At 37.5% G+C, this 13,217-nt stretch overlaps 1 protein-coding gene across 1 annotated transcript in view; it reads right to left on the bottom strand.

The window, feature by feature from the left end:
* CWF19L2 (CWF19 like cell cycle control factor 2) overlaps positions 1-13,217 on the bottom strand; it is a 91,791-nt gene that overhangs the window by 57,889 nt on the left and 20,685 nt on the right. The window contains exons 6-10 of the mRNA XM_076328196.1: positions 12,380-12,473; positions 11,139-11,254; positions 8,870-9,588; positions 3,593-3,689; positions 558-647 (exon numbers count right to left, since the gene is read on the bottom strand). Of these exons, the coding sequence (XP_076184311.1) occupies positions 558-647; positions 3,593-3,689; positions 8,870-9,588; positions 11,139-11,254; positions 12,380-12,473 (1,116 nt within the window). The remainder of the gene's footprint in view (positions 1-557; positions 648-3,592; positions 3,690-8,869; positions 9,589-11,138; positions 11,255-12,379; positions 12,474-13,217) is intronic.

Here is a 13,217-nt window from a genome sequence, read left to right as displayed (position 1 = left end):
GGCATATTCATCAAGACAAGACAGCAAGCCTCTAAAATGTACAGGAGGACCTTCACCCTCTGGAAAGCAAGCCCTGGCAGTAAGTAAAACCCAAATAACTTCAAATAAACGTCAAGGTTTTCACCACGGTTTGAGGAGTCTGCCAATTTACCGCAAGCCTAAGAAGTTGAGCAACTTTACAGCAAGTTGTAAAGAGGTTGATACTGTTCTGGCATGATGCAGTTCAAGAGCTAACCTTTGCAGAATTACAAACATCAGCCCTGTTGTATCTGTAAGGGACTATTTGCATTGGCAAACCTTGGAAAGTCCAAAACAGCAGGACTGTCAACAGTCCTGGTTCCCACAAACTAAAGATTGTTTCTGCAAGACAGATGGACTCTAACACAAAAATAAGCATTCTGAGATGAATAGACCTAAAAACCAAGCTCCTATGTCTGGAATTATGTAAGAAGCTGATCCTGAGCTTCAGAGAAAGTCAACATGGAACTCACAAGGGTAGACATTTTGTATTATACCATTGTGTTAGCACAAAGAAAAGAAGAATATTTCCCCCTTACCTCTCTGCCATACTTTGCTGGAATCTGCCCTTGAGTCTCTCTCAATTTGCGAGCGTTCTCAAGTTCTGCTTGAAGTTTTGAAGCTAACTCCTTCAAAGAAAGTGGTAGTGCTCCATTAGTTTAACCATTTTAAACTTTTAGAGACCTATATATCAGAATTAACTATTCATTCCATTTCTTCATGTTTTGATTTTTTTTTAAACTCTAATGACACAAAAGACTAAAGAAAACATGTCAATATAATTCACACAATTCTTTACTGGAGATAAAAAAAATTGTTCAGAACAGAGGCATCTAAAGTATAGAAACGTATATTATCATAAAACCACCAGAAAAATTATGCCTAAACATCATTTAGTTATACTAATAAATGCTTTGTGTAGCTAAGCATACATACTACTTTATGTATAGGAAGTTAAATAAGGAAGCCTGAACACATCAAGTGTGTAACCTTTCCAGGTTACACTACATATCCTTTTATTTATTTTTCTATATATACATACACACACACACCCCCAGTGGGTCTAGGGAAATATCTCTCAGACATTTTTGCTATGCAGTTTCACATCTCTCTACACCGCATGTCCAACTTTGGCACTTAAGACCTTACTTTGGGTATTAAAATGGACAAGAGGTGGAAAATGAGAACTGTTTACAGTCTTGTGTAAATTGTTTTTGATGCTCCCGCTCTCTCATCCATCTGTTTATTAAATAAATACAAGCATTTTAGAATATCTTGGTTTGCTAGGAATTGCCAGGTGACAACCTATCAACCTATAAGAAATACAACCATTTATATTCTGACCACTTTGCCAGTTTCATTGATTGGACTCCCAACAATCATACCTATACTTGCGGCCCCAAAATTAAGTCATTTGATCAACACCAAGCAGCAAGTCAGTAACAAAAATAGATTCAGAATTCATTTGTCCCACATGGTCAACCTTGAGCTCCAGCCACCAGGACATACTGTTACGTAACCATCTGTTCTGGTGTGGGGGGGTGAACTTGTTTAAACAAGCTGCATTTTCAATCTGATCAGAGAAAGCCCATGAAAAAATATTTAAAGAGCAACAAGGCAAAGATTAGTCATTTTATTATTCATACTGTGGTTGGTTTGGGTTTTTAACTAGGCTAATTCAGAGTGCATATGTAGAAAAATGTATATATAAAATTAACAGTAAAATTGTAATGTTGGCTTCCGCTACATGATCTTGGTCAAAACAAAACAAAATGGTAGAACAATAAAAGAATCACAGTCTCCCCACAAAACACCTGTATATTTTTATTCAAATTACTCTTATTCAGTTACTGTCAGGTTGAAAAGAAAAAACCCACACTTGTGCCCAAACTTGTATTTGGACAATGCTATTGAAGCTGAGCAGTAGGGAAAAAAAAAGTTTACAAATTTTTGCTGCTCTCCATGAGAGTCTTTGGAAAACTTTCCCCTCCCCAGTACTTTATAGCAACTAGTGTATAGAGAGCTTCAATCATTTTCCCCTGTAGGAAAATGTCTTAAAATAATATCTTAAGCAACTAACACCAATCCCTCACAAACCTATCATATAATTACATTCATAAACGTTTTTTCCTCACAAGCATATATTTTTGTACATTAACTAGGAAAACTACAGATTAAAACATGGAGGCATCTATTTCAATCAATAACACTCATTATATCTTAGCAGAAAATACACTGCTTGAAGTTAGTTTTAATTCACTTTTGAAGTTGTTAAGATTTCAAATGGACAGAATTTCTAGAAAAGGTGTATTTGTTCAAATTTTGTAAAACTACATACACACATCTGTGTCTAAAGTCTGTGGAAAAAGAATTCATAACATAAAATGGGCTTGAAAAGAAAATATTTATAAAATGGACACTTTCTCCTAACAAAATTTAAATTATGTGATAGGGGCTTTGACAAAGACCAACACCATGTCCTAATCCAGCAATAAATTCATATGCCAAACATCCTAGAACTTCCCACAAATCAAAGAATCAATGGCTCTCAGGAAATACTAATTTGGCACTTGTAGTCATAACATGCCTTATTTATTACTTCATACTAGGGATGCAGATTTTGGTGCAAATATTCCGTCACAAAAGGCAAGGTAAACAGGAGCACTAAAAATTAATCTTTAAAAAAAACAATACAAAGGCCCATAGTGATAGGATTCAGTTCTAAAAAATTTTATTATATCCTTCCAAAAATTTCAGCAATACTTCCTTAAGAGCAGCTATTCAGAGAAAACACTTGTAAAACATCGCTTAAAAACTAGCAGACTATGACCTCGTTATTATTGAAACTTCAGGCAGTATTACTAAATGCAATTAACTCACTATAGCCATACTTAACGTAATTAAAAAATATATACTTTCAGAGTTTAGAGTGTTCCAAAAGAGTGAAATTCTTGATCCTTCAGGTTGCTGTCTGAAACGAGCCTCCTAAAGCAACATTAGACATGCAGCTGTTTATCTCAGCTCCATGGACCCAGTCTCATTCAGGGCAGACATTTTGTGGAGCTGACCACAAAGCATTACATCGTTGTTCTCATTGCAGAGCTGGATGCAATGGCCTATGCAGTTCCTTCCAGTTTTATGTTTCCATATCATAATTAATAAGTATGCTTATACAGCAGAGCTATGGACCACAAGCATCTACTTGTGACAAAGTTGATGAAATAACAAAAGCTCCAGACACTGTCTACCTTGTAACACAGACTGGCAGCTTTGTAGTTTTCACCTGCTCCCTGCTTAATAAAAAGACTTTAAATCCTATAAAAAAAGGCAGAGAATAACTAGGTTTGGATACGCTGCCTGGCCTACAAAACCTGGGGACCTGAATCCTCTATTCTAGTCTATGAACTGCATTTAAAGCACAAGTTACAGTAAAAGCAGTATCTTCAAATCCTACCTGATCAAATTTTGCAGGACTTTATTTGCTTGAATCAATACCTTTTTTTTTTTTTTAACAACTAAATCACTGTGAGCTTTAAAGAAAAATTGCAGCCAATCAATTTTTCAAAGACATTACCATGTCTCCCATAAGTTCTGCTTTCACAATCCTCGCTCCCAGTCTGTTCATCTCCTCTTCGCTAAGGTTCCGAGGTGGCTCGTCCTTCAATGTATATCTGTAAAACACCAGCAGCACTAAACCCATAGAAAAACAATGTAGTATTCACCTGTGTAATTAAGTATTATATGCCTACTGTACTGGTACATATGCTCCTATTGTCAAAATAATTGATAACAACATATTATAAAAATATATTTGCAGTCAGAAGTTGCCAAGGACTCTGAAACGAAAAAGCTTGAATTAAATTTTTATGAGGTATGTTTCCTTTTATTTTTGAGATCAATTAAAATTAAAAGCACTATCTATGAACATTTTCTCAGCATGAAAAAACAGTCAAGAGCCAGTAGCAGGTATAAACAGACAAAAAGCAAGGAAAAGAGGAGCAGAGAGAGTAATTTAAACCCACTCTGTAATTCTCCTTTCTGGCTCTGGTCATGCTTTTACTTCTCAGCTCCAGCAAAATCACCCATTTCCCAATTCTTCTCCTGTACGCCAAATGGCCTTCCATCTCTTGAAAACTACTTATATGCCCATACTTACCTGCTCACAGTACAATCTTTGCTTCTAAAGATGTTACGGCTGATATGGTCGAGTTTCCATGGAAAATTAACTGGTACCGTTTTAAAATATGAAGTCTCCCTAGACAAGCTACAGCTAGTAATAAATAGTATTGTATCTTAATTTTAATATTAAAAGGTCAGTGTATGAGTTCTTATGATAATATATAAGGTCTCTAAGAATTATTGCAAAGAGGCATCAAAGAAGTTTGGCTCTTTTTCTCTAACCCTAGGAAAGACTAAAACCAACTAACTCTAAAAGTAAAATATCTAACACAAAAGAGACATAAGAATACAGTTATGATATGGGAGGGGGAGGGGATTCGCTCATTCCTCAATATGGTTAAACCCTGTAGGATTTGAAGAACAGGAGAACTTTGAAGATGGTGTCATCTTTAACTGCCAGATCTCCCCAGCCCTGAGGAAATTACCAAAGTTACTTCTGTCTGTTTTGAAGATGCCCAATCCAAAACCCCAAAACTCAGAAAAAACATTTACATTAACTTCACCAGAAACAGAACCCTCAAAGATGAGTTTCTCGTTTCTCCTTAACCTATATTTTTCAAAACAAGGCAGACTATTTCAGTAAAGGGAGCAAGAGGTGTTTATTACTTCATACATGGGTTTTTTTTAAGCAGTGCTAGCGCTTGAATCATTATCTGAACTTTTTGAGACTAGAGACATTGTTTTGATTTCTTTTTATCTTGTCTCAAATTAAACTCTGAAGCAGTCACATCATTAAGTGTGATTTTCAGCAAATGCTAGCTAGATGGACTTTTTCTCTGGGGAGATCCCTTGGGCACCCAATCAGCACTTTTAATTAACCTGTGTATAACTGTCCAAAACACTTTGATTTATAGGCTGAAGAAACTCGCTCTGTGTTTTAGAAGGGATAAAACTTAAAAAGTACATTGTCAGCATGAGAGATGAGGAACTGAACCAGCAGCACCTATTAATCCAAACCTTCACATCAATGAAGATTTACTTTGTGTGACTGACTGACAACACCACTGAAAGAGTACATGTATTACAAGACTTGAAACTTTAGGAAGAAAAAGAAAGCAGCAGCTTACAAATTATTCCCAACAGGTAACTACCCCACATATCCAAACCTGAAATATTCCAAAAGCCAGAATGTTCTCCAAAACTCTACAAAAAAAGACAATTCTCACTGAAGGAAACAGGAAGACAGGTCATACGCTATCTCAAACTCACAGAAGCTTAGGAGTTAAGAGTCAGCTTAAAAGAACTTGGAAATAAGTAAGAAAATAAGCAGAGGCTATATGGTTTTCCAGGCCTAAGTAATCTCCACTTTACTAATAAATCAGCTCAGTAATTGTATTGGCTAAGAAATATAATTAAAATATCAAAGATGATGCACAGTTGGGTTTAACAGTACTAAAACAGAACACACATGCAAAAGAAAATATCAGCTAAATAGTTTCTTTGCTTAGTTCGCTTCCATGACGAAAACAATTATCTTTTCTATCATGATAATGGAATTCTTTGAACCTGAATAAGCAAACCACTTCCGTACACAATCTAGTTTCCCAAAATTTGCAGCTCTGTTCAGTTACAATTAGCATTGCACTTACTACATGTGGTAACCAAAAGCTAAAAGGTACAGTTTTTGTACTTGCAATTAAAAAAGAAGTGAAACACCATTATTTAACAAAAAAAAAAAAAAAAAAAGACTGTAAAGGAGTAGTTGCTTCTTTTAAGATAACAATAATGAGGCAATGGTATCACTAATGTCTACTCAATTATTACATGCTCTACAAGGTCTGGCTGGTTTATGTTCTTTATGGCAGTCCGTATAGTGCTGTGGCTTTGGACTTAACTGGTGACAGCGTTGGTAACACACCAGTTTTGGCTGTTGCTGAACAGTGCTTACACAGCCTCAAGGCTTTCTCTGGTTCTCACTGTGCACCCCCAGCAAGTAGGCTGGGGTGGGCAAGAGGCTGGGAGGGGACACAGCCAGGACAGACGACCCGAACTAGCCAAAGGGCTAGTCCATGCCACATAACATCATGCTCAACAATAAAAGCTGGGGAGCGCAGTCTTTCCAAAGTAGCTGCTACTCAGAGGCTGGTTGGGCATCAGTCTGCTCATGGGAGGTGGTGAGTGACTGTCTGCCTTCGCATCACTTGTTTTTGTCTCTTTCCTTCACTTGTTAAACCATCTTTATCCAATACATGAGTTTTTCTCCCTTTTGCTCTTCTGATTCCCTCTGCAGGAGGGAGAATGAGCAACCAGCTGGATACGCACTTAGTTGCTTGCTGGTGTCAACACACCACACACGCAAAGCAACACCCAGCTCCACACCTTCCTCTGCCCTGCCCCGCCCCCCCCCCCCCCCCAAAAAAAAAAAAAAGAACAAGGTGTAGGGTCCTGGCATGGTCTCTCTCACTCAGTCTCTGCATTTTGGACAATCACCAGTCCAAATCAGTAGTTCACTACAGTTAAATAAAGTATACTGGATGTCAGAACTCCTATTTGCCATCAGCTGTACAACACAGCTGTTAGAGCTTGCTTTCTCCTTCTGGAAGTCATGGAGGAAACAAAACTGAGAATGAAGGTAAGACTTAAAGGATGATATGTCATTTACACAGATTATTTGCTGCTAATTAATGAAGTATTTGGGTTCTTTTAAAAAGTGCATGATATTTAAGATGAAGGATAAGAGTAACCACGCATAATGGTGTCTTTTTATGTGCGCAAAAAAGAAGCTTCTTAACAGGGTGGGTTTTTTCCAGATATATAGTTCTGAGTGTGTATTTTCATTTTCATGGAGTCTGTGCCTGAACTGCAGTGCAGATGCACTCTCCCAGCTCACCAGAGCATCACCCCTTACATGAATACCTATGTTTCCTTATGGAAACCAATGCACTACCCCAGGCAGGCAGAAAACAACTGTGGATTGTGCAGACCCTGTACCTGAACAAAGTCATGAACAAACCAGCACTCAAGAGCTGAGGAAGTCCCATAGGCTCCAGCTCTGTGGAGACACACTGTGAATCATTCTAATCAGAAGTTTACAAAGTGCATTTAAGTGATAAACGCCAGACACTTCAGGGCAATAACTATTTGGGCAATATCTAGAAAAACAAAGAGGATCACTAAATTCAAATGTCTAATAATGTCTCATACATCACAGGTTTAATGCTACCAGATCTTTTCTCAGAGTAACTAAAACAACTATAAAGATGTATTTCTTATTTTCCAGCAAAATAACACCTAGGCAAATACTAAAATAAACAATAAAACAAGACATGACAAACACTTGTGAGGGGGACTTCCCATAGTGCATACAAACTATTCATGCCAGAATCAGGAACTACTCCTGCCATGATGTATATTCAAACTCACACTTTTTTTAAAAAATAAATAAATAGATTAAGCGAACATGACACAAACAATTTATCTTCCTGCTATCAAAGAAAATGTAAATTTCATTGGCTCCTATCAAAGTAGAAAATATAGCAAGTAAAATCTAGAAAAAATACCCAACCTATACAATATAAAGAATTGTGTAAACTAAGCTGCGTGTTTCTGGTTAGGCATGCAGCACTTATTTAATGCACAATTTTTCTTTGCAAATACACAGTGAAGTATCTGGCAAGTACTACACGTAGGAACAGTTATAAATAAAATACTTTTAAGGTATTGTCTTGTTATTAGAATCCAACAATTAAACATTAAAAGTAAATTCATAACCCTGCTATAAGAAGGTTTTTCTGCAAATAACTGACATAAGCATACAAGAAAGAAGGAATTACACTTGATCATATTTTATCAAATGCTGTTTCCAACTAAATCGTATCATCCTTCTTACATACTCCAACCAAGAATATTTACTTGTCCAGCTTTCCCAAGCAACTGAATAACACCATACTGACTCTAAAATAGTTTTACACATGCCTACCTATTATTGTAAAGATGTGAAGGAAAGCATTCACAGTAATAACCACACTACTCATATCACTGGAAGAACCAGCAAGGTGGTAACACTGGAGAACAGGTGGCCTTGAGCAGAGCAAAAGCTCAGTTGTCTACAACTTACTTTTCTGACCACCTCTCCTTACTACTCCCCACTGTCTTTCACTAAAGCAAGTCAGGCAAACTGAAATTCCTACCACATATTAGTTTGCGTTTCCGTTCCCACTCCTATTCATCTTTCCTCTTTTCCACAGAAAATGCACTTTTCTAATCAATACCTTCTACTATTTTTCATATGCTACTACTTTAGCATATGAGTTCATCTCACAGGTGGCAAACCTATCCCTGCTGTATTAATTATTTCAGTTTTTAGTCAGCATTTTCTAACATTTCAAGTTTGTCTTTTATAAATTCAACAACAGTTAAGATATTGTTTTGCAGGTTTTTTGCCTAAGAGGCCCATTTTACTGCAGTGTGAACTAACATTAGAAAGAAGCAGAAAATAACCTATCGTTAGCAATTCTCAAATATGCTGCAGAGACAGAACAAGTAGGGGGTGTTCATTACTTCTACAGTGGTCCGTTTTAGCTGCCCCTAACTGGGAGGTTAGCTTCCTCCTAACTAAAAGAGATCTGATATGATCAGATCTAATACTGTCACAAAGAAGACAGAGTTTCCGGTATACTTTGCCATGAAAAATGCAGCAAACAAAAGACAAGTAAAGATGTTTGTAAAATACCTAGAACACAATGTTTCACTGTCAGATAACATTTGTTTCTTCTCAGGGATATCACTTGGGTACTCCTGTCGCGACTTCTCTTTTTCATTACTTGGAGTTCTTTCCCAACTATTGTCATCAATTTGTTCCCTAGTACCTGATGATTTTTGATCAGACATTAATTTCTCATTGTTATCTTCTGTGCGTGTTTTGGTCCACACTGCAGTATCCTCACTAGGTTTTTGGAAACGGCTGCTCAAATTGCTGTGAACCGGCAGTTTGGAAGAGGACTGCTGTGACTTGTAGTCTCTAGGTGCACTGTAAGATGATAAATCATCTTCGGAGGGTTTCAGAAATTTGTGTTTCATGTTGCTTAGAGATGAACTCTTTTCCTGACTTCGTTTTTCATTGGAGTGTTTTTCTGCTTTGGAGCTGTAGCCTCTCAATACTGAGTCCGTGCTACTGTGTCCACATTCTTGGTCTTCTTTTGACATATCTCTTTTGTAACCTTTGTCTTCTTGCGCCCATCCCTTGCCATGCTTCTCCCTAGTGTAGCCCCCAAACATGTTCCTGTTTCTATCATCTTCATCTTGTGTCTCCTTTTTCATATGCTGTTCTTTCTTCTCTTTCTCACTTTCTGAATAGTCAGTTTTCTTCCATCTTCCACTTCTATAATAATTTTCCTTTCTGGATGCAACTTTTTCAGCTTCTTCTAATCGTGACTGAAATACCTCCATTGACTATAAGAAAGAATAAAAAAACATCATACTGCTTTTAAGATCATGGGGTATTGTGAAGCTCCCTACAAAGTATTACAAGAAAGGCACCATTCTGTGAAAATGAGTCACTGTGCAAAGGGCAAGGCATGGAGTGGAAAGGAAGACCAGTACGAAAAAGGGAACTTACAGCCTCGTGTCTAAGATGCTCTGTTGGGAAGGCTTTCTGATCCTTTCTCTTGGACTATTTCTAACTTTCATCCCATGCTATAAAGTGCTAAAGCACTCCTGGGAACAGGGACCAGAGCCTCAGAACTGTCTCCTCCTGGCAACCCAGAGACTAGGGGCTTGAGCTAGGGAAAAAGGCTTCCTCTTTCTTACTCATGAACTTTGCATTTATGCTCACCAGATGCTCAGCTTCTATAGAACCAATGGACGTTCCCACTAAACCATTTTACAATCTAGTTAAACTCTTAAAAACACAAGAGAGTGGGTTCAAAAATCTTTAGCTTGAAACAGGCTTTGAACCCCTGTCTCTGGCTTTCTGGACAAATACTCTATCCATTAGGCAATTATGCAAAATGTGGACTGTTCCTCTTCCCTCTTTTAAGCTGAATTAAAAGCCACTAATTACTTTTTTTTTTTCCTCAAAACTTCACATACTGAAGCAAATCAGGCAGGGATCTCTTTCAGTCACTATCCTGTACTTCAGCAGCCAGAGCGGTTCATGCTGTTTGAACTCCAGTTTCTTGAGAAAGATTCTTAAAAATAATATTCCTTACAATCACTGGCACTGAATAATTTCTACCAGCACTGACCATGTTGGTTTCATCACATAGGAGTGACTACAAATCAGTTCAAAGACAACAGTATGAAGTCACACTGTCTTATCCAAGATTTCCACAAACAAACCAGCCTAATCAAAAAACCCACAGAAAACTCAAATGTAACACTATGGCCAAGATTTAACACCCCACACCTTTGACCAATGCTTTTAAAGACAATAATATAATATGTAGGGGGGGTAGGCTTTAAAGAGTTAATATTGTTATGGCAGACTGTTTTATTAAAAATAAATCCTGAAGACTTTTAAACCCTTCAGAAGCAAGCGGCTTTCTCAATATATCTCAACTGAGCAGATCAAAAGTGGCCAGAAGATTCATATTTGGTAAAATTTGACACAGCTCTCCAAATTATCTCAGCGTTATTATTATCCACAAAGTGCATTATTATCCGCTACGTGCAGGAGAACAAAATATGTTTTCTAGTATACATCATAATTTTCGAAGCACTCAGGTACTTTGTAACTGGGATCACTTGAACCTCCTGATGTAGAAGGTAAGTATTTTAAATTTGCTATAGGATCCCATATATTAAAAAATATTTAACAAAAAAAGATATAAAAGGCTGGGTAGCTTTAAACTCTTTGTCACTTGAGAGAAGCTTCAGAGGCTGTTTTTTCCTGCTTCTTTCCTTATGTCTTACACTACACATTAAGTATTTGTGCCTTTACATGAAAGTAACCTTTTCCAAGCACCTATTAGTATGAAAAAAAATTAATTGAAGATCCTTACCCCATATCTCTCAGCTACAATTTCCTCAAAATTTCGTTTCTCTCTCTCAGCCTGCTCCTTCATCCTTTGGTATGATTTTTGTAACCAACTTAATCCAGCATCTTCTACCACTGTAACTAAAGCAGAAAACAGTAAGAGGTCATAGTTTTATATCTCAGTAGTTATTCCTATTTAACCTTACTCTGTATGTGACATTAAACCTTCACCTAAACTTAATGTAAAAATTGAAGGGGTGCAAAATAGAAAGAATGTAATAATACAATTACATGGTTTTATAAGTTAATGCTGGATATACCTCAGTAATACCACTGATTTAAGCTTCTCCATTTTATCATAGAACACAACAAACAGTTTCCAAGACAGGATTGGCATATGAGAAGTTGTGGGTTTTTTTATGAAACCTTCTTTTTGTTTCCACTTTCTGTGTCCATTCTTTGGCATACCCTTACATACAAACAAGTGCATTCCCCTTCTCAGAAAATTAATGAGCAACCCATTGCTTTCCTTTTGAGAAGCTAGCAGAGGTCTTAACATTCAGGACACATACTCACTGATGCCTGTCACCTCTTACAGATGGCTGATCTCTGTGACTCCTAAAAGTGGGCATGAGGCTAATGGTTTGCAGAACAGACTGTCCACAGGGAAAGGCTCCCAAAGAGAAAAACCAAGGACCCTATTGTTCCCTGTTGACAGAATACAAGGGCCCTTCTTATCACATAATAAACACTTCATGACATGATGAAAAATGTTTTTCTAACTGCTCTTGCTGGAAATAGGCAGGATAACCCCAGGGTAGGGAAAGAAGTGAAAAGGTTACAGAAATAATATTTTTCACAAACTGCATCTGTAATGTTCTTCATTTTAATGTGACTCAGACTTCTGTGGTTGAATATTTTAAAACTATAATTTGTGTAATGGAATGAAAGGAACCAAATGAGATGACAACAATTTATCTTGTCTTGGTTAAATCATGCTTTCCTTTAATTAGTTCAAAATGGGGAATTTCTGTAAAGATATTGAAGGTCAAACCACTCAAGATTAAAAACAGTGAAGAGAAATTCTGCAAAACAACATACTATGATATTAACCCAATATTCACTACTGAATTTTCATCCAAATTTTACTTTATTACATGTTACTCATAATCCCTTTACATCAACATTAGTATTAATTTGTTACCAACACAGAGACCAGAGACTGGAGACAGAAATTTAAGATTATTACTAAAAGTTGCTGTTTACCTTTCTTAACTGAAGCTGCTTCATCCTTCTCTGGTGGCAAACCTGTACCACCGTCTTTCCAATAGGGATTGAGCTCTCTCTCAGACAGCATGGCCTAAAACAGAAATAATTTTAATGTGTGCACAGCATATGGTTTGTATTTTCTAGAATATTTGATAAATTCTGTGGACCTTGTATGGGAATATAACTTGTGCTACCTAAAGACAGGTAGAAATAAACATAACTCTCCATCCCGAGTCAAAACTCTCAAACACATGCTTAGCTGGCACCCTTATTACACAGAAGCAGTTTTACTGTTTGACTGCATTACCAGTGTAGCAGTAATACGCACTTGCGTCTGAAGCACTGCTGTTATGGGGGCTCTTAGTTTTACCTCAAGTTACTGCTTTTCACCCTCAAACTAGATCGCGTATTGTGATTCTGTCAACTGACTTCTCTGGAAGCAAGCAAGGAAGTCCATTGGAGAAAAGGGTTGAGTAGGCATTCCAGCACTAACAAAATTTAGAATTTGTCTATATTATATCATCAACTCATCACCACCACTGGCATGCTGTATGCATGGTCAAGTGTTTCTGGGTAAGGATGAGGGGACGGCCAACAAGGCAGATATCCTGCTGGGAGTCTGTTATAGACCACCCAACCAGGATGAAGGGGCGGATGAAGCATTCTACAAGCGGCTGGCAGAAGTCTCACAATCACTAGCCCTTGTTCTCGTGGGGGACTTCAACTTCCCGGACATCTGCTGGAAATACAACACGGCAGAGAGGAAGCAGCCTAGGAGGTTCCTGGAGTGTGTGGAAGACAACTTCCTGACACAGCTGGTAAGGGAGCCTACCAG

This window comes from Aptenodytes patagonicus, chromosome 1 (genome assembly GCF_965638725.1).
Source record: "Aptenodytes patagonicus chromosome 1, bAptPat1.pri.cur, whole genome shotgun sequence".
NCBI lineage: Eukaryota > Metazoa > Chordata > Aves > Sphenisciformes > Spheniscidae > Aptenodytes > Aptenodytes patagonicus.
This window is presented reverse-complemented; position numbering and strand designations above follow the sequence as displayed.